The 21,949-nt window shown below is 42.3% G+C and overlaps 2 protein-coding genes across 2 annotated transcripts; both read left to right on the top strand.

Moving 5' to 3' along the window:
- Positions 1-493: 493 nt before the first annotated feature.
- phlda3 (pleckstrin homology-like domain, family A, member 3) lies at positions 494-2,837 on the top strand. Its single transcript, XM_050066123.1, has 2 exons — positions 494-1,205; positions 2,242-2,837. The coding sequence occupies exon 1, from the start codon at positions 770-772 to the stop codon at positions 1,193-1,195; it is 426 nt and encodes a 141-aa protein (XP_049922080.1). The 5' UTR covers positions 494-769; the 3' UTR covers positions 1,196-1,205; positions 2,242-2,837.
- A 12,900-nt stretch (positions 2,838-15,737) lies between these two features.
- Positions 15,738-19,084, top strand: tnni1a (troponin I type 1a (skeletal, slow)). Its single transcript, XM_050066121.1, has 5 exons — positions 15,738-15,836; positions 16,076-16,207; positions 17,324-17,413; positions 17,551-17,727; positions 18,379-19,084. Exons 1-5 carry the CDS (start codon positions 15,828-15,830, stop codon positions 18,481-18,483), a joined length of 513 nt encoding a protein of 170 aa, XP_049922078.1. The 5' UTR covers positions 15,738-15,827; the 3' UTR covers positions 18,484-19,084.
- Positions 19,085-21,949: the final 2,865 nt, after the last annotated feature.

Below are 21,949 nucleotides of genomic sequence, written 5' to 3'. Positions count from 1 at the left end.
GATGTGTGAATGTTTTATAATGTATTAAACATATATAAATAATATATCAGAAGTGGGATAGTCATCTGTTTATATCTGTTCAACAAATCTTTATTTTGTTTCTCTCACATATTACAACATCTGACTTCTTTACCTCCCACTCACATTCCAGCTCTCAGAGACACACAAGATGAAGCAGCTCACCATAAACACTTTTTTTGGCACTTGCATGAGCAGCTACATCTGATTTAACTGACTTATTTTTAAGTGTACGGTCTATTTATACTGACAGGTGTGTGGCAGGTTTTTATAGGTGCACTGTGACCTAAGTGGGAGGTGGCTAAACCCACCTACCTGTCTTTCTGTTAACACATAAACACACAGAGCTGTAAAATCACACTGTATCCGTGCGCGCACACACGAGCGCACGCGCGCGCGCACACAAGCAGGAAATTTCATAAACAGCCCGGATCTCCTCCTGCCGTCATCAGGAGGAGGCGGGGAAGGTCCACAGCAGAGCCGGGCATGTTCAAACATATCCAGGCAGACCAGCCTACCAAGCTCCACACACTGCTGTCATTACGCATGGAGTGCATTGACACACAGGCTTTGGGAGAGCTGTTGTATTGACTTCTTTCATTTATGTCATAGCTTAAAAATATGTTTTCGTGAGAGACACTTGGCACCGGCACATATTAGATGTGTATTTGATGGATTAATGTTGAGGCGCATCACTGTTGAAGACTCTCCAAGTTTCGGCTCTGTGTAAAGACTCGGGCTCAGTGTAGCCATGTCCTTCCCGGCCAAAGTGATGAGGGACGGGCTGCTGGAGAAGCGCAGCAGCGGGCTCCTCCAGCTGTGGAAGAAGAAGCGCTGCGTGCTCACAGAGGAAGGGCTGCGTCTGCACAACTGCAAAGGTGGTGGCGGCGGTGATGCTCCGAGCGCAGCGTGGAGCTCCAAAGCCAAGGAGCTCCGCTTTGACCGCATGGCCACGGTAGACTGCGTGGAGTACAAGCGAGGGCTGGTGTACTTCACCGTGGTCATGGCCACGGGGAAGGAGATAGACTTTCGGTGTCCGCAGGACGGCACGGCGTGGAACGCGGAGATTGCTCTGGCACTGGTGCGCTATAAGAACCTGCAGGCCGTGCAAACTGGGCGGAACAGGCACCTGTCAACAGCACACCTGGGCAGCACTGGGGAGGATGAGGAGCTCTGACCTGGTGCTGGTAAGCCTTGAAAAGACTCACCAAAATGTAGCCAATAAGGGTTCTTTATTAATCAACTTATTTAGGCTTACATAGGCTTGTTTTGGGTCAGGGAGACAGTGTGGCACCACACCCTCCCATAGCTGGAGTGTCTCAGGCAGATTCACTCCCAGTACCAACTTTGTGTCAATGAAACAGTAAAACCCAAGTCAAAGCATCACTTAAGCACATCAAGCGTTAAATGACACAAGAGATGCTCAACTATTTGCCATCAAAGTCTCCTCTAAGTGCTGATATCTCCCCTCCTGTGCCTGGACTGGTGCTAATAGCTGGAACAAGCTGCTGCAGTGATTGGATGGAATGAAAACATCCATCCTCCTGGGAATTGTGGTGGCACATGTCTGAGCAGCACTCAAGGCTCAAGCTGAAAGTTATTTACAAGCACCACTTGAGTGTTTAGATGTTCCAATGTAGAGTCAAAGCCGTGTCAGTTCTTTCTTACTATGGTCATCGGCCTTATCTGCACCTCAGTCGTCTTAGGACACACACCAACTCTCACTCCAGGACATAATTACGATGCAATGTGAGCCTCCAAAATAACATCTGCCTGCCTCTCCCTCACGAGGCAGCCAAGTATTTTTAAATACGCACACGCTCACACACACTTACAGCTTTCTTCTGTGTATTTAACAGACCCTAAGACAACTGGACATGTGGGATGACCAGAGCTGAGCACCCTGTGTGTCCTTTTCAGCTTTTCCACATTTGGTGCCGGCACATGACAGCGGTGTTATTTAGTGAAACGGGTCACTGAGATCTCAAATGTTCATGAACTGTGTGTGTGTAAGTCTGAACTATGAGCTCACGGTCCAGGAATCCACAGCGATGCTTCCTTAAGAGAGCTGCAGTAGTCAAGTGCCCAAATTAACTCTAGTAGCCGTGGTAACAGTGTCACATAACTCACTACAAATGCATTTTGTAGAACACCATCAGCTGTCACAGTATCGAATATATACATTAAGGATTTGATATTAAAAATTTGCTTTTCTTTCTTCAGCCTTTTCACTTCCTGGGAGGGAACCAATCAGAGTGGAGCAGAGCAGAGGACACCAGATCCATCAGCTTGATTCTGTGGTGCACAGCATGATGGGATGTGCAGTGCGGCCATCAGTGAATATGGATTAAAGGACTGAGATCAAGTGTTACAGACACTCTTCTTGTCATACAAAGCCTAGGATTCTGACATACTGTAAGCATGGATGAAATTGTTTTTTGTTTTGGTCATGACCTCATTGCTTGAGGTCACCGCAGAGGCTGCTGCGAAAGGAAAAGATGGCGTTATTTGGGCAGAGACTGAGGATCTGGGACACCCTTTGTGCCTTGACGTTTCAAAAATATCTTCCGTTTTGGACATAAACTCCCATCGTCCTCTGACGTTGCTGAAACAGGAGTCACTTTCTTCAGTCTTGCTTTTGATGGAAACAAACTGCCATTTGAAACCTTTTGTTACAGACTGAACGGGTCTGCATGCTTTTTCTAAAGACGAACATGAAGAACAAATATTTTGCTCATATACGTTGCACACTGTATTCTATATATTTGCTGAAACCATGTACAGTATTACGCTCTTCAAAAGATTAAATACATTTTTGTCGGTAATCTTGAAGTGTTTCTATTTTTGAGCTTCAGTTCCCCACACTGGAACATATAATATCTCTTAGAGCTAAACAGTCAGCTGCAATTTATTTTAGGTTCAGACCATTAATTGCTAAGCTCATCTGTTTCCAGTTGTGGTGTAACCTTGCTGTTAGAGCCTCCGGAAAAAACACACATCCCCAGACACATAGGCACACACGTACACAGCGGCATTGCTCTCCAGTTCTTGCGTGTGTGCTGAAGTCAGTACACCTTTTGTTCTGAGCATCGTGGAGGACTAATGAGAAGCACAATGAGCCCGAGGCGTGTGCACACAAACATCCACCCACACATACTCACCTACAGGAGCCTTACGTGCACACCCAGCATGAAATTCAGCAAGGCCTCAGCATCAGCAGACTCTCGTTAGCGAGGCAGAGCATATATTGTTCATTCAAGCGCATTTTGTGTGTCAAGAATAGAGCAGTGTGTGTGTGTGTGTGTGTGTGTGTGTGTGTGTGTGTGTGTGTGTGTTTGTGTGTGTGTGGGACTCAGGGCAGGTCAAGAATAAAGGGTTGATTGTGTAGCGACTTCTCCCATTACTGTGGAAAACCCCAAAGCTAGCCACACCGCATGAGTCAGCAAGGGACCAGGAGCACTGCAAGGAGTGGATACACCCAGTGATGGATCATTGGTCTAAGCAGTGTGTGTGGTTGTGGGCACGGGTAAATACACACAACACTTTATGTGAAGAGATCTGTGGAGAAGTACGAGGTATTGGTTATGTGTTAGCCTATACGTCCTTTAACATTCTGTTCAGGTCAAATGTGATCCATTTTCAAGACAGTAAAAACAGCCTGAATGCCTAACATTTGATGACTTTTCCTGAGGTAACCTAAAATGTGCAAAAATTTAAATATTACATTTTTTCTACCTTTGTACAGGTGCAACAACTTTTTGTTCACTGAGGTTGTTCCGGATCAAATTTGACTTGTATCTGTTAAACTTGAATTTAGACCCACACCAGTGTGAGTCCAGTCAAAGAAAATTATGGTTATTATAGAGAATCTTGAAACTGTAGATGTCATCTCTGTGTATATTTTTATGGTGAAATAGTGACAGAGTTCAAGGGGGACCATGACATTGTCACAAGAACTGCCTTTGACAGGCACCTGCTGGTCTTTGAAGTGTCATAGGGGAGTCTTGAAACAGTGTAGACTAAAACAGCATTAGGCACAATCATACATGGTGCACATAAGGAACAGAGGTCATATGGTACCTTGACTATGGATGTACCATGAAGAGACCTGGATACAGCATTGGAGGCACAGCCCTGTTCATTCCTATTAAAGTATGAAAGCTCGATTTCAATGGTATGAAATCATCCTGATCTTCCACAGAGCAATCGCAGTAGAGACTTAAGGCAACCAAGTGTTTGACTTCCAGTTTATCCCTCTGCTAACATGGATAGGGATAAAATGATTTAATTGTGAAGCTCTTCTAAACTGTCGACATGCTTTCAGACTGAATGGTCAAATCCCGATAGTGAAATGAGTCATTTCACAAGGGTCGTGACACTCAAAAAAATGTATCCACTGATTTACAGACGTCTCTTTCACAATGGAAATCTTTGGAAAAAAGTTGTTGGCCCCCATGGCATCATGTCACGCAGTGGTTCCCAACTGGTCCACCCATGAGGTCCAGATTTTTCCTTAGCCATCAGTTCAAGGTCCACACAGTTGAATTTGTTCTGCCTCATACTTGCGTTTGGCCATGTCATTGAGCTAGTTGACTGTCTCTGTTAAGTAGCTGTCCGTTAGTCAGTCACTTTACAGCAGGAAATGGCACTTAAAAGAAAGCTGTGCCAGAAATTCACTGTACTCCAAAGTAAAGTGTGTTTTTTTACAAACTTGATACATTCACAAGTCACTTATGGTACATTCAGAATGGACTCATGACCCACTTTTGGACTTTTGGACCGTGACCCACCAGTTCGGAACCACTGATGTAACAGACCCGGACGTGGACCATGTCCACTTTAGTGGAAATAACACGCACATCCTCATACCCTTATTAGGGATGGGTGCTGGACAAAAAAGGCCACATGTAGAGCAAGAAACAATGTCCACACAGATGCTTACAATAGAACAACAACGTCTATTGAAAGCATCTGAGGAAGAGCCGTTTGACTCGAAACGTCATGCTGAAATAAATACTCACTCTATTGGAGCTTTTTGATGTGCGGACATTGTTTCTCGTTCTACACTTAAATGTTGGGGTCAGCTGCAGACTGACTTGGCAGAGATGGCTGCCATATTGTTTTTGCATGGATTAGTGTATTGTGCTCATACTGCCACTAGATGGCACAAAAAAGTGTCCACCAATGAGGACAACAGGCCAAAGTTAAGTAGAAGGAAGTATAAAGGTCAAGTAAACCCAAAATATAATGTCGTCATATGAGCAGGGTCTCAGGAGGATATAAATTTAACCTGATGATTGACACTGCTTTCACACTGTGTGGCCCACAGAGCAAGCGCAATGCAGACTTCTGCCATCCAAGACGATTACTTCCTGTTTAGCGCTCTGCTAACTTGAATAGCAATAAAAAGATTAAATTATGTGGCTCTTGTAGACCTCCCTACATGTATTGGATCGAACAGATCAAAGTTTGATAGCGAAACGATGCTTGAAAAAATGTATCCACTGGTTTACAGACGTTTCCTTTGCTATGTAAGTCAATGGGAAAAAGTCTTCTTCGGCTACAGGGCATCATGTGAAGCTGTAATTATACTGTTTGGCCACAACCAAAAATTGGCTTCAAAGCCTGGCACACTTCCTGAGAGCCTGGGCTTGACCCTGTCGCAAGATCTGCACCTGCAAGCATGAGCACCTGCAATGTAAGATAACTTCAAAATAAACTAATTAAAATCCATCAATTCCCAGCTACCCGGCAGAGATCTAAAGAGGGGTGGAGTGGGGTTCATAAGACTGCTTTGACAGTGACTGAGGTCATGACAACAAGATTTACTGTCCCAGAGGTCACTGATATGGTCCTCCAAGATGAGACTGCAAAGATTATTTTCAAATTAGTATTTTTTTTAATGGTTAGTTGGGAAAATGTTGGCTAATGTTAAAAGAAAAATTAATAGTTCTAAATAGATAGTAGCTATGAGGATATTTTTTACCAGTGAGCACAGTGTGTGATGGTTGTAAAGGTGTTGAATGGTCCTGTAATGAACCCCAGAATGTTCTAACCATTGTTAGTAAAACATATTTAAATCATTATGACTGCAATATTTTCATGTATCACATAAAATAGGCAATAATATTGTCCGATATTGTGTAAATGTCTTTCTCTCCATTTACGAGTGGTGCAAACCCTAAGAAACACACTCTCCCTGCTCTCTGATACATTAATTATTAGTCACTCATTTATTAATGTCAGATAGGCTATTTATACATTCCAATTAGATTTGTGGTTAAAAATTTGGTATAGGCACTTGATATGTGGAAATTCTTGGGCCGGATCAAATCGACCCAAACCATTCTGTGAAGGGAACGAACATGAACAGTGTGTAAGGGTTAAATCCAGTCCTGCGGTGTGTATGTGTTCACACCACTCAGTGGAATGTACTGTCTAAACATCATAACCTCTGTCCAGGGTGTCTGGTTTTCTCAGCAGATAAACACACACAGACAGTGACCTGTAATTCCATAAACCAAACCATAGAACATGAATTTTAGAGCAGTACTGACGATTTGTGCCTTACATTGACGGTGATGTTATGGCAAATAGGACGGACAGCTGATTAGGTTATCAGTATTAGAAAGTAGAAACAGAAAGAAAGGGAACATATGTGTGTGCACGTCTTTGACAAGGACTCAAGATTACACTTCAAAGTGTTTTAAAGTCTTCTGTTGCGGCTTTACCAAACGGAGCTGCTGTCTGCTGTGTGAGTGTCAAACCACTAGAGGTCTGTCTCTCTCCTGCTGAGAGAAGAGAGCTTCTCTGTTCACTGTTGTTTGGTTGTAGGTGTTCATGTGTGTCTGTGAGGCATCTCTGTGATTTGTACATCAAAGTTTATGACAAGTCTTTATGTAGTGCAGGCACTGATGATATCTGTCTTCAATTGTTTTTGTCTGTATGTCTGTTATACATTTGGTTTATATCATCTTCAATCGACCGTTTACAACATGCTGTATAAACCCGAATTCCATATCACTGTGTGAAATGCGTCACACTGTCTTTTTTTTCCCTCTTTCTTCTAGAACAGGGGTCGGCAACCTGCAGCTCTGGAGCCACACGTGTTTCTTTAGCCCCTCTACAGTGGCTCCCTGTGGCTTTAACAAAAGATTCTAGAAATGAAAAATGACATTTTTTAAACATTCTAATTTTCATTTATCATTGTTGTAGGCCTTAAGAAATTTTTACATTCTCCAGTTGTTAATAAAAAAATTTAAAAAAAAGTGAAGCCTATGCACCAAATCATAAAAAAAAAAATTCTAACATTTCGTCAGCTAAAATGTGCATTGACCAAAAAAAAAAAAAAAAAAAAAAAAATATTATCATTGGTTAAAAAATGGCTCTTTTGATAGTAAAGGTTGCCGGTTTGGGTTCTTGGAATTGGTTTTTGAGCTTCATAATTTTGTGCGTGCGATTTTCTCACATGTTCTTGGCATCTTAAAAGCACTGCAATTTAGCTTTAATCTAAAGAGGCTATGGCTTAAAATTAAAATTGGCACAGGAAGAACTGTATCTCTAGAAATGGGAGCGATATCATGCTTGCATGGATATGAGTCGGTAGGGGTGAATTGTCATAGGGCAAATACAACTTAATGAGAGTGACTTTGTGAAGACCATTTCCTATGTGTCTTAACTATATGCTCGATTGAACCCAACGGTGATTTGGCAACCTTTTAATTAGTTGCACAATAAGTACATATTTGGGGCCTATTCAGAGTTTCATCCCTGGTTTGTGAGCATAATGGGAAATAGGGTTCTGTGATAAGTGTCAGTCTAAATAGCTAAGTAACATTGGCACGGGTATTAAAGAAAAAAAGGACATTTTGAGAAAGTGAACACAGTGCCTGGTGATGTAACATTCATGGTAGTGACTGAATGACCATGTCACAGTACCACAGTGGTAGAAACTCACCTGTTAGCATTGTGGAAAAGCTAGCACTGCACTACAATATGTGTTGAACAGCTTATATGACATGTACAGCTCAGTTTACGTGGGTAAACAACACACTGAGTATTTAACTTGAACTTAAAATGTAAAAAATGATTGCTGAAAAGGCACCGCATGACAAAAACCTAAAACTAACATAATGGTACAGCAAATGCAGCTCTGTGTGAAGATGTTATTAGCGTTTTTGATCTTATACGTTCACATATTAAGTTCGATATTTCAAATATTTAATTTTTGAATTTGACCTTTTGATAAAACAAGTGTTTTGTATGGCCTGTTTTACCTCTCATATGGAAACACACCTGTTATAGCCTTATAGAAGTTAATAACCGTAGTTCAGTTGTGTGCACCTGCCAGTCAGTGTGGAAGTACTGAGAGCCAGTTCTGTGTTCTGAGTTCTGGTGATAGGACTGGCCTTTCATTTTCATTTGGGTGCACTGAAGTTTCATTTAGTCTGTCAAGAAGGTCTGTCTGCGAGGCTTGAAGCAAGCCAAACAATTCCCAAAGGCCTCCCTGCAAGCATGTCCAGCATTTTGATCCGCCCTTCGAGGTTTAATCGTGAGTAAACAAGACTAAGAGTCTACAGCCAGAGTGGCAGCTCTGGGATGCAGCAATGCTTTGAGCTAAATGCTAATGCCCCCATGCTAACATGCTCACTTAACAATGTTAACATGCTCATGATTAGCGGGTGTAATATTTGCTATGTTAATTATCTTTGTTTAGTGTGTCAGCGTGCCAACAACAGCTGAGGCTGGTGGGAGTGTCATTAGCTCTGCAGGTTTTTGGTCACAAACCAAAGTTCTGACCTGATGGTAGAGTTGGAGGAAAAGTTAGGGGATTGACAATGTTTCATGGCAATCAACCCAACAGCTGTTGAGACATTTCACTCAAAACTAGCAAATACAACCTCATGGCTGCACTTAAGGAAAAGTAATGGGATAATCACAGACCTTGGGATTCACCCTCTTGGGACCACGAATGTCTGTACAATATTTCAGAACATGTTATGTTACAGCCGTTAAATTCCAGTGTGTAAGATTTAGGGAAATCTAACAGGGAGGACTGTAGATTGCAACCAGCTGAAACTTCTTCCACAAGAATTCCTTAAGTGTTCATTGTCCAGGAGGTTCTTACTGGAAGCCGAACTGTCTCTTCCTGAAGCAGGACTTGGGAGTTAGTGAGGTAACCTCAAGGGTTAACTCTGGGTTTTCAGTACTACAAAGCTGGTTCTCTTTTATCGGGATAAATCACTGTGGTAACTTATACTGAACGGCAAACCTACGCCGGAGCAGCCTGTCAACACCCCGACCTCTGAGAAAAGAAAAAGTATCCGTAAACGAAAGTCTGGAGTCTCAGGTAAAAAAAAGAGAAGCCTATATATTGTTACAGGGATTGTTTACAACACTAAATATGTGGTTTTAGTAGGATTTTAATTTATGCAAAGTTTATTTCAGCCTACAGTGATTGCTGACAGTGTTGCTAAATTTACACCCTGATTCCATCACTGCAGCTCAGAATAACACGAGACACCTGTGTGTGATGAGAGCTAGGAAAACAAAGATCAGATTTTATTAGAGTGATAATCCACACACTGCTAATTGGCTCCTGTTATTATAACTGCAGCATTTCGGTCATATAAACCTCATCAGTCATTAACTAGGCTTCTTTTCCACCCTTTACTTCAGCAGCAGAAACAGTGTGGTGTTACTTCAAAGTGTTTTATGAGACATATTCAGAGTAGTTTCATCATCAGCCAATGAAATAGCAAAAAATACTCTACACTAATGTCACATACAGCCAAGTGGTACCTACACGTAATGTAAGTCTCAGCGGACGGTGAATTTTTGGATGGTATTTTCAATGTTCCTACATTGTCTGTTATACATTTACAGAGTACTGTTCACATCCCACGCCACCGACATTTCAGCGTCTCGCAGCCCCAGACACTTTCAGTAGCGTTTCATCTCATATCATTTGAAGTAGCCCACATCATTCATGGTTCTGATGAAACTGGGTTTAGAAATAGAAATAGAAACTGCTTCTTGTTCTTGGCTAAAAAGAGACTCGTCTCTGCAAAATTCTTGACTGTGCTTGATTACAGGGATGTAATATATATAAATGCACCCACCCAGTGTCTGCATGCTTTGTGCTCTGTGTCCCATGGTGCATTGAGATTTATTACCAACTGTAAGCCACTAACTCATCACTGCATCCTGTATGCTCAGGTTGGCCTTTTCATTGGCATTCTCTTGTGTACAAAGCTATTCTTGGCTTACTTCCAGCATACTTATGTGTGTACATTAGGCAAAAAATTGAAAATGGCTATGCTCTCTGTTCACAAAACATGTTTTTATTGTCTGTACCGAGGGTACGTACAAAGTTTGGCAAGTGAGCATTTATTTATGCAGCTCCTTATGTGTGGAATCTTTTGCAGAGGGACTTAAAGTTGCACTAATTGGTTTCTCTCTGCCGTTTCAAAGCACTGTTGCAGGATTTTTGTATACAATCTTCTATATGCCAATGTCACAGTGTGTCTGAGCTGGTCTTTGCATTCACATGTAGTTGCTGTTTTTTGTGTTTTTATGGTTAATTTCTAGTACTAGTCCATACCCATTGGTAGCTTTGTTACCTTCTACCTATGCCAATCCTCAATGCCTATGTGCAGTTTCACACAGATTGACCACGTCAGTGAGTAGAAAAATGTGGGACTGACAGAATGACACACTGACACTTTCCTTGATTATGTACAGCATACCATACCATGACTTAGTCATACCAAAAATTAGAAAGAAAAAAAAACACCATTCAGCCACAGGGGGAGCCACAGCGATTGGTCGCATTTTAGCTATTTATAAGCATTTTTCTGTTGTTATAGCACCACCTAGTTGCCAATTAGAGTTAAATTTCTCCAGTCACCTTGAGGCGTCCTGTTCTACCTATCTACCAAGTTTATTGATGGGGTCAATAATGGAGGGGTCCCCTCAGATTATGTATGGTCATATGCCTACAAAGTTGCGTGGTGATCGGTGAAACCCTTGAGATGTTATACAGCTTTGTGTGATGAGCCACGCCCTCTGCAATATTCATTGCCTTATAGAAGCTCAGTTTTAGTAAGTTGATATTGGTCCCTAGATTATGTTCACTGAGTTTCATGCAGATCGGTCAGACTTCCTAGGAAGAGATGGATTTGAAGTGTTTTACAAAAAATTCAAAGTGGCAGAAAATCTATATAACCGGAAGTTATGGGTTCTTGAGGCAAATTTGTTCCTCGTGAGGAGAGGCATCTCTGTGCAAAGTTTCATGTCTCTACGGCATACGGGGCATGAGATATGCCCATTCAAAGTTTGCAATTTCAATCGGTTGCTATAGCGCCCCCCTTTGGCCAATTGATGTAATATTGCTTCATTCGCATCCTCCCATGACCCTCTACCACTGTGCCACATTTCACATGGATTGACCAAGTCAGTGAGGAGAAAAACGTGGAACAGAGACACAGACAGACACAGACAGAGACAGAGTTTTCGTCATTATATAGTAAGAAAAGAAGATACAATATATTAACATGCTTTTTGGCTTTTCTGTGTCGTAATCTTATTTTGTGTTTTATATTGCTTGTTCTAGAGCTTTACATTTTCTATTCTGTATTTTTGTTCTGTGTTGTCTGTAGCCAAGACAGAGCCAGATTTTTAATCTCAAGAGGTTTTTCTGGTTGAATAAAGGTTAAATATATAAATAAATAAAATAAAATAAACACCCGCCTCTGTCACTTGAACCTACTGTAAATGGCTGGATATGAAAACCCAGAGCTGACTGAGCTAATTGATAACAAGCTTTGTAGTACTGGTTATCCAGACGGCCGATGTTAGGGTTAGTCAAGCTCGATACTGAAAAGATATCCTGAGTAAGCTGAAGTGGCTTCATAGTACAGGCCTCGGCTGATCAAAACACATAATAAAGCAGTTTACTGTTACAAATCAGTGTTTCTTCTTCACTGCTCGGCATGTCACAGAGGTCTCTTCCTCTGCAAAACAAATGGACCTGGTGATTTACCTGGTATCTGAAGGGCAGCTAACAATGGTGACCTACGCCTAAACTCAAATGGCCCTATCTAGAGCCAGTGTTTGTGTGTTTGTCTGTTCCAGTCTACTGTAGAAACATGGAGGTACAACACGGTGATCTCAGTGGATGAGGACTCACTCCCTATGTAGATATAAACAGCTCTTTCTACAGTAACAAAAACATAACTATTTGTATTTTTAGATAATTATACACTAAAGAAAACATACTTATATTATATTCAATTTCTGCCACTATATCCCCCTAAATCCTACACACTGGACCTTTAAGATATTTCAGTCTGGACAAAGTAGTGGACCAACAGACTGAAGCTGCCATCAATGGAGCCACCAGTGTAGCTAAAAATACTGTATAACAACATAGAGGACTCTGTCATTACATGGCACAGGTGTTGTCACTCTCTCTTTCTTCCAGCACTTCTCACTGAAATACTTACAAGTGCCAGTTTTCTCCTCACATATTTTCAAGTGTCAGTTCCCTTTCCAGACAATCTTCGACTGGAATGAACACAAACTCCCGCCTATACGTCATTATCTGGCGTGCCTTTATCCTCCCGTGTCGTGCGAGGCCAAATCTCCCAGCTGTAACTGCTGGCCCCCGATTTATAATGAATCTGCCACAGACAAATGGACAGGGCAAGATTAGGCAGTAAGAGAGATGGGGTTGACTAATTATAGCTTCCACTAACAAAAGAGAAAGAGAGAGCGCGACAATGGGGGGGGGGGTGCAGTTAAATAGAGGGACACCAAATCGTTGCCCTCATCTCTGATCTGTCCCTCCTGCCTCTGCTGTCACCTCTCTCTCCTGCTTCTGATACTGGTAAGGTCCCTTCATAGTGCGGTCTGTGAAACTTGTCAGTGTGTGGTGTTAGGCCTGTTTCTTCCTTCTGTGCATATATGGTGCATAAACTGAACGGATGACAGTTTGAATCGATATAAATTTGCCTGATACAACCATCTTTTGTTGAAAATCTGTAGACTTTGTTCAAGTTTTCAGACAATTCTGGATCTAATGGTTTATGAAATGGAAATATAGTTTGATGCCAATCAAGTAAACAGAGATATTAGTAGAGATGTAGAGCACTACGTAAGTGTTTTGATATAATTTTGTCGATAGCCTGTTTTCATCCTTGGGGCTGCGGTTGTGCTTAAACCATAAGTGCATTAGCTAGAACATTCTGCAGGATGATCAACTGAAATAACACAAACTAGTCGAGTTAACTCCGTAGCCAAAGCAGCTCTGTTCAAATCCAAGGCTGACGAGAACTTTCCAAAGCGCCTTTGGTTTCTTTTTTTGCATTGCCAAGTTGGCTGCACCACAGACGCTCATAAGCATCCATGAGTTACTGTCAGTTAATCCCTGATCCGGGCTGGGCACCCCAGAGCACAATCACCCTGCACAGCTGTCTATCAGATGTCCCCTGATCTATTTGGGGAGACAGGCCACTCTAAATTCCTCTCTCCGAGATAATCCTGAGGAGAAAGATGGGGATGAGAGACGGGGGAGATGGATGAGGGATGGCTATCAGTCAGGAATTTTCCTAATCCGTTGGAGCAGCTTGTAACCCCATCATGCTGGGAGGTCTTAGGTGCCCTCATTCTTAACTGGAATCAACAAGTATAACGGGAGAGGGAAATTAGAGAGAAAGGGTGAGATAAGGTGAGACAGAGCCGGGCTGAGTGCTGTAATTTACTTGTTGATTTGTTAAAGGCTAGAGGGCCATGAGACTGAGAGAGAGGAGGGGTAAGATAACGTGATGACACGAGTGGAAACAACACTAAAGGGCTGAGCTGACGAGATGACTTATAACACAGTCTCACCTCATGCCTTGTTAAATGAGTCACACCTTTCGGGATATTTTACACTTGGTAGACAATGTGTCTCATGCAAAACTGTCCACAGTGAGGTCTGAGAATTATTTCGGATAACTGTGACACTGATTCCTGCCATTCAAATCCATTTGGGGCGGACACAAGAATGAGCAGAATGACCTTAAAAGGACAGTTCACCCCAAAATCAAAAATACATATTTTCCTTCTTACCTGTGGTGCTATTAATCAGTCTAGATTGTTTTGATGTGAGTTGCTGAGTGTTGGAGATCTGCCTTCTCTCCAGTATAATGGAACTAGATGGCACTTGACTTGTGGTGCTTAAAGTGCCAAACACATAAATTTGAAAAACCCCAACAGCAATGTCTCTTTCCAGGAACCATGACCCCGTTACTGAATATAATCAACAGACCTTGTTGTGAGCAGTTTCATGTAGGAACTATTTTCTTTCTACAAAAATACACCCGCCAACTGTATCACCACGTAGAACGAAGCTGCATCTCCTGCTAGCTCACCTAGCACCACTGGGCTAACTAATGTCACAGCTCAGCCAAGGAGGACGGCATCAATGTTCGCTCTGTCATAAGCTCTAGCCTCTCGTCCATGAGTAGATGCACGCTTCCTTCTGCGCAGTGATACCTTTGGCAGGTTTGGTTCAATAGTAACAAAATAGTTACTACATGAAACTGCTCACAACAAGGTCAGTGGATTATTTTGAGTAACCCGGTCATGATTTCTGGAAAGAGACATTGTAATTTTGACGCTTTGAGCATCTCAATCTGAGTGCCATCTAGTTCCATTTCATTCGAGAGATGGCAGAAATCTCTACATCTGATATCTCCAACACTCTGCAACTCACACCAAAACAACCTAGACTGATAAACAGCACTACAGGTAAGAGGAAAACATGTATTTTTGATTTGGGGTGAACTGTCCTATTAATGCTAGAGTTAAAGCTTAATTTAAGGTTGCCTAGACCACCCATCCTTTTTGACAGATGCACCGCCGCCATTTAATTCAACCATTTATGCATAATTATACCTGGCAGCTTTCAGTGTTTATCCAGTGGTTTGACTGAATGATTTTAACCATTTATCCATTATGTTAAGGTCACGCTTTATATCCATTACTTTCAGCTTACTATTTCAAATGTATATCAATTACTTTAACCTATCGATTTCATCCATTTACCTTTAGCTGTTTCAGCTTCCATCCTACCCACCTTTCATATACCTTCAACATGTGGTGGTAAGGTTTTGTGAGACATTAAAAGTAGAGGTCACACTTCTATGAAGTATGACTTTCAAGTGTCAAGAGAGTTGTAAGAAGCAGAAGGGCAGAAGTCAGTGTGTTGTACGATTGACCTGCCAACAACTAACAAACACTGAAACCGACTCCACATTCAGAGATGGTGCTCACATCAGAGACACGTGGAAACATGATCCGACCCTCCAAAAGCTAATGAACACACAGTGCCAACTGTTCAGTGTGTGTGTACGTGTGTGTGTCTGTGTGTATGTTTATAATCTCTTCTGTCTCTCCTCCATTTAGATCTCATCAGCAGGATGCCTGAGCATGTGTGAGTGATCTGGTTTTTGTGGTCTTTTTATAGATCATTTAATCATTCACACACATATAGACACAAACAAAACAAATATTTATGAACTTTGTTTATAATCTTTGCACTTTCCTTTCCTCTAAATCTTGTCCACTTTTCTTTACAGGCAAGAGGTAAGACCTTTTTCATTCACTGACTGTTAAACAATTTCTCAATGCTAAAAATATTCCACAGAAACTATTTAAATAATTATATTTTAAGCTGCAAGTGAAGAACTAACATTTCAATTGTGCTGTCCTAAATTGTGTTTTCCAACAAGAGGAAGCCAAAGATCTCAGCTTCAAGGAAGCTGATGCTCAAGGTAAGCTAGATCATGGACTATGGACCATAATGTCATGCATGTGTTTGACCACAGGAGAGCAGCAGAGGTCATGTTCTTAGTGGCTGTACTGCACTGCAATCTACTGATATACAGATACATCTGAATATCAAAAGTGTGTGCCATGAATGTATCTAGAAGACTTGTCTTTATGTGCTGGTGTGCTCAGAGACATGTAAGAGCATCCTGAGTTACACTGTGTTATATGTCCTTTTGTGCAGAGTCTGATGGTGGCAAAGGCTAAGGAGGAATTGGAACAAGAGGTTGTGGTTAAAGAGGAGGAGAAACAGAACTATCTGTCAGAGAGAGCTCCTCCTCTGAACACAAGCGGCCTGAGCCTTGCACAGCTACAGGTAACTTCTCCTCTAATTGCACCACATCCATCCCATTCTTCACTCCCTCCAGCGTCTCTTCAGCAATGTAAATTCTGTCAAAGCTACTAAAGAAGTTCTTCCATTTGTTGTCAGTTCAGGCTGCAAACATCCTTTTCCCAACCTGGATCTTTTCAAGAACTGTGCCACATAACTCTGTCACACTGCTGCTTCATCCACCTCCACATCAAAAACCAAAACACCTCTAAATATAGATTTCTACTTCAGCAAATTCTCTCAAAGGAACAGTGTGTAAGATTTAGGAGGATTTAGTGGTGAGAACTGCAACCAGCTGAAACATCCCCCATGTCCCAAGTGTGAACTCCTGGTTAGGATTCCATCAGTGTTCACTGTTCAGGAGGTTTTTACCAGGAGCCCAATCATCTGCAGAGGTCTCCTCTCAAAAACAAACAAACAAGGTGATTACAAATGATAAAAACGATGAATTAAGTTCCACGTTACAAGTCAGTGTTTCTCCAACGCTTTTTGGTTTGTCGCAGACAGGCCGCTATCCCAGCAACTGCTCATGTGTGCTCACATATTTTCTCGATAACTTAAGATCTAGACGTTCGGGGAGTTTTTACCAGGAGCTGAATTATCCACAGGGTTCTCTTCCTCTCCAAAACAAATGGACCCGGTGATTGAAACTGGTAAAAGGTGTTTCTCCGTTGCGAGGCATTGCAGAGGTAACTAAGGTGGCTGATGCGAAAATGCAAATGGCCTTTTATCTAGAGCTGAGCTCCTGCAGAAACATGGTGCAACATAGTGGACTTTCTGTGTAGATATGAACAGCTCATTCGAAGGTAACAAAAACATGATGACCCTTTTTTTGAGGTGATTATAGACTAAAGAATACTTGTTATATTACATTCCATGTCTGCCAATATATCCCCCATAATCTTACACACTGGACCTTCAAAAGGCAAATTCGAGGCTTTGCAGCTCCTTCATATGGTAGATATAAAGGATGAGCATCTAAAAGTAAAACTTTTCCAGATGCACAAATTTGAGGTTGCTCTGGAAAGCAATAATGACTGACGTGATCACTTTCATGACATACATATTTTTAACCTTTGTGTTTTATGTGTAAATGCACAGGACCTCTGCAAAGAGCTCCATGCCAAGATAGATGTGGTGGATGAGGAGCGATACGACATCGAAGCCAAAGTCATGCTCAACACACGTGAGGTATACATCACTTTGTCTGCCTGTTTCCAGAATTAAAAATGTAAAGATCATATAAGCTCATGCAGCTGAGCAGTCACCATGAGAACATCCTCCAGCACTGATGGTAATTGCCTTTCAATTCTCTGTCCCTGCTCCAGATTAAAGACCTGAACATCAAGGTGTTGGACCTCAGGGGGAAATTCAAGAGGCCTAATCTTCGTCGCGTTCGTGTGTCTGCTGACGCCATCCTTCGCTCCCTGCTGGGCTCCAAGCACAAAGTGTCCATGGACCTCCGAGCCAACCTGAAGTCTGTCAAGAAAGAGGACACTGAGAAGGTGTGTGCAGAAGGAAAACACACTCGTACATGCACGCACATGAAGACAAACAAACCGGCCCACACAAGATGTGTAACCCTTCCTTAGGGCAAGTGTGCAAGGTATAGCTACTGCAAAGTTTCAGATACACACATGACGTCAGTGCATCAAGTGCCATGGGACACCTGAAAAGTGTGTTTGTGTGTGTGTGAAGGGTGTGTTTGAGATACTGAGCAGTAGGCCAGTGCAGGGCGGCGACCTTGTGTGTGTGTGAGAGAGAGAGAGGAGGTACGGTACACAAGACAATGATCCCATTGTACACAGAAGAGAAGCTTTTGTGAACGGTTCTGCTCCCTGATCAGTGTGTGTGTGTTTGTGTGTGAACATGTGCAGATTAGCCGGTGCTGGCATGTCTCTGTGTGTGTGCTTGAATGGATGTGTGTGTCTTTGAGTGTGTATTAAGCGCTGTAAACCAGTTATACTAGCACGGTTATACAGTACTCTCATAGGGGATTCCCAGATGACAACATGGGGCTCAAAGGCTTTGACTCAACAATGATGACAAAAAGATTATCTGAACCTGCTCTACTTCTCTGTCTCTTAAAAAACCAAATAAACACATGACTGTTCCAGTTCTTTCTTTCCTTTTACACCATTTAACTCTGTCTGCAGAAGAGGCCAGTAGAGGACAGTGACTGGAGGAAGAACGTGGAGGCCATGTCAGGGATGGAGGGAAGGAAGAAAATGTTCGATGCTGCTAAGGGGCCCGCCCAGTGAACCCAGAAGGCGACAGACGGGGTGGTGTCATGTGTGCGACATCGCTCTTCCTGCCTCTGAATTGATCTTGTTTTTCAACGGCCTATTGCAGCCTCTGCATTTCTGCTGTCATTCTTGTGTATGCTCCTGCCATGGAGGACTCACTCCTAAAAAGTTTTCTCCACTTTCCCCAAGAACTGATCTGTTTGATATGCGTTGACATGGTTATATAAATGAACTTCTCATAACTGATATTGGTCCTGAACCCCAGGAATTTAGGGTTATGTTTGTTACAGCTAAGTCAAAAAAGGCAGCTTGTATCTCTTTAAGACAACTGTGGATAATACTGTAACTTAACTGGGAGGTCAAATGATGTTAGAGCCAATAATCATCTGACCAATTTAAACTGCATCTTCGATATTCTTGCTTGGTGATAGACTGTAAGCATGACCTTTGGTTTTGTGAACTGTAACAAAATGATGTGCATTTCATGAGCTGGATTTACAGCAACATTAACAACAGCAACAGTAAAACACATAAATGTTTCATAATTTCTTTGTGTTTTTTTTCTGTATATCTGTGTGCTCAATAAAAATGGCTTTCTTTAAATAAAATAAAACAATCTGTGAATCACCCCTTCAAGGTTTTTGGTGCCTACTGCTTTGCAGTAGTGCAAGCATCATATATTAGAGATCAGGTCAAATTTTCATTTGTCCAATACCTTGGTTTATGACCAGATACCTGCAAAACTAATGATGTTCCCATCAGCCTCAGCTGTACTGTTTGTTTTGTGCTAATATGTGCTAAAAATAAGCATGACAATGTCATTGTGAGCATTATTATTTAACTCAAAGCACTGCTGTCTTGAAGCTCAACGAGTTGCTAGCATGGCTGTAGACTAGTGATCCTCAACTTAGGCCCACAGGCCACATCTGGCCCGCGATATGGTGCCAGGTTTCCTGCCCACCTTTTTTTTAATTCACAATGAATACTGATTTACCCTGGGAATAATTTGGTAATTTGAATGTAGATAATGTGCCAGGGTGAATGAAAAAGCATCAAAATAGAGCTTGTTCATCAAAAAACAAAGTGCGAGGATCCCTCAGAGGTAAGGGCTCAGCCCGGAATGTCCTCAAAACCTAATAGCTAAAAAACAAACAGCTAATCAGCCAATCACGTGGCAGTAACTCAATGCATTTAGGCATGTAGACATGGTCAAGACGACCTGCTGAAGTTCAGACCGAGCATCAGAATGGGGAAGAAAGGTGATTTAAGTGACTTTGAACGTTGCATGGTTGTTGGTGCCAGACGGGCTGTCTGAGTATTTCAGAAACTACTGATCTACTGGGATTTTCATGCACAACCATCTCTAGGGTTTACAGAGGATGGTCCAAACAAGAGAAAATATCCAGTGAGCAGCAGTTCACTGGGTGAAAATGCCTTGTTGATGCCAGAGGTCAGAGGAGAATGGCCAGACTGGTTCAAGATGATAGAAAGGCAACAGTAACTCTAATAATCACTCGTTACAACCAAGGTCTGCAGAAGACCATCTCTGAACCAACAACACGTCCAACCTTGAAGCAGATGGGCTACAGCAGCAGAAGACCACACCAGGTGCCACTCCTGTCAGCTAACAACAGGAAACTGAGGCTACAATTCACACGGGTTTTCTCACCAAAACTGGACAATAGAAGATTGGAAAAACCACATTCAGATGGAAGCATGGATCCATCCTGCCTTGTATCAACGCTTCAGGCTGCTGCTGGTGGTGTAATGGTGTGGGGGAGATTTTCTTAGTACCAACTGAGCATGGTTTAAACACCACAGCCTACCTGAGTATTGTTGCTGACCGTGTCCATCCCTTTATGACCACAGTGTACCCATCTTCTGATGGCTACTTCCAGCAGGATAACGCACCATGTCACAAAGCTCACATCATCTCAAACTGGTTTCTTTAACATGACAATGAGTTCACTGTACTCCAATGGCCTCCACAGTCACCAGATCTCAGTCAGTTGGGATGTGGTGGAACGGGAGATTCGCAACAAAGAATTAAGGCAGTTCTGAAGGCAGAAGGGGGTCAAACCTGGTACTAGGTGTACCTAACAAAGTGGCTGATGAGTGTATACTGATAAATATCATTAATATTTGTTTGTTACTGGCCCCTGGCTTCCTGTCATTTCACAAAAGTGGCCCCTGGGTAAAGCAAGTTGAGTATCCCTGCTGTAGACTCTTCATCTTGTTTCATACTCCTATGGACAAGCATGATCTCAGACTCCATGAGATGTATCTCACACAGAGGCACTTCTGTGAGAGAGCACATTTCTGCTGATATGCTTATGCGTCTGACAGCTGTCTACATCAGCATCCTGTCCACAGCTGTAAAACATTCATCTTTAGTTGCCATCTGTTTTGCATGTTCATAAAGCACTCCCTGAAAAGTGCCTCCGCAATGGAGCTTTAATCATTATCACCTTATCCCGGTGGATGCAAAGAACCTGCAGTAGTCATGTGTCACTAAATACAATTTCCCATCATATGAACACTGCAGCAGCACAGAGACACAGACACACAAAACTAAGTCTTCGGTGTTTACAATGACGGCGCTGTTGCAGGCTTTCCCTCTTTGGCCAGGGAGTGACACGCAAACTAGTCTCATCAGATAGCATCTTAATGGTACAAGATATAAGCCGGCCTTCTCCAAATATGAGTGAAGCAGGCTCATGTTTGCTCAAACACACAAAAGGAGGGATCAAAAGCTACAATGTAAATATGATAGCATCTCATCCTGTTTATTGTGGCCCTGTGGTCTGAGCAGAATATAGCAGGTGAATGTTTGGTAATAAAGCCAGGTGAGGTAGAGGGTGTGTGTGTGTTGGACTGAGCCCGAGCCTGGGTCAGAGTCCGACACACTGGGCTCTGAGGACAGGTGTGGCCGCACACAGCAGAGCAAACAGTCTGACTCACACTGTAAAGAGAATCACTGCCCAGTGCAACCATGGGCAGATTATGAGACAATGGGCCCCTGGGCACAGACATGCAAAGGGCCCCACCACCTCTCCTACATGAGAGCAAGACACACAGAATTTACAGTTATTTAGTCTCTTTTTGTTATTTTTTTTACATCTCCTTGTAGTAGTTATGCATCTCTCTGTGGTTTTGTGTCTATTTGTAATTGTTTTATGTGTCTTTCTGTCGTCATTCTGAGTCTCACTGCAGTTGCTTTGGGTCGTTTAGTGGTCTTTCTGTGTCTCTTTGTTGTCCTTTTATGTTTCTTAGAGGTCATTTTAGGTCTCTTCCTGGTCAATACCTGTCTCTTTGAGTGAATTTTGCAGGTAAGGCCAAGTGGAAGTCTCTGAGGCAAAGAAATGAAGCCAATGTGGAAGTTCCAAAAACTGCAGTTCAACAAATGGCCACTTGAGGCTGGCTCCAAAACAGAGTAAATCCCCACACAACCCCATGTTATAATGCCCAACTTAACAGCATA

This window comes from Epinephelus moara, chromosome 16, assembly GCF_006386435.1.
Source record: "Epinephelus moara isolate mb chromosome 16, YSFRI_EMoa_1.0, whole genome shotgun sequence".
Lineage (NCBI taxonomy): Eukaryota > Metazoa > Chordata > Actinopteri > Perciformes > Serranidae > Epinephelus > Epinephelus moara.
This window is presented reverse-complemented; position numbering and strand designations above follow the sequence as displayed.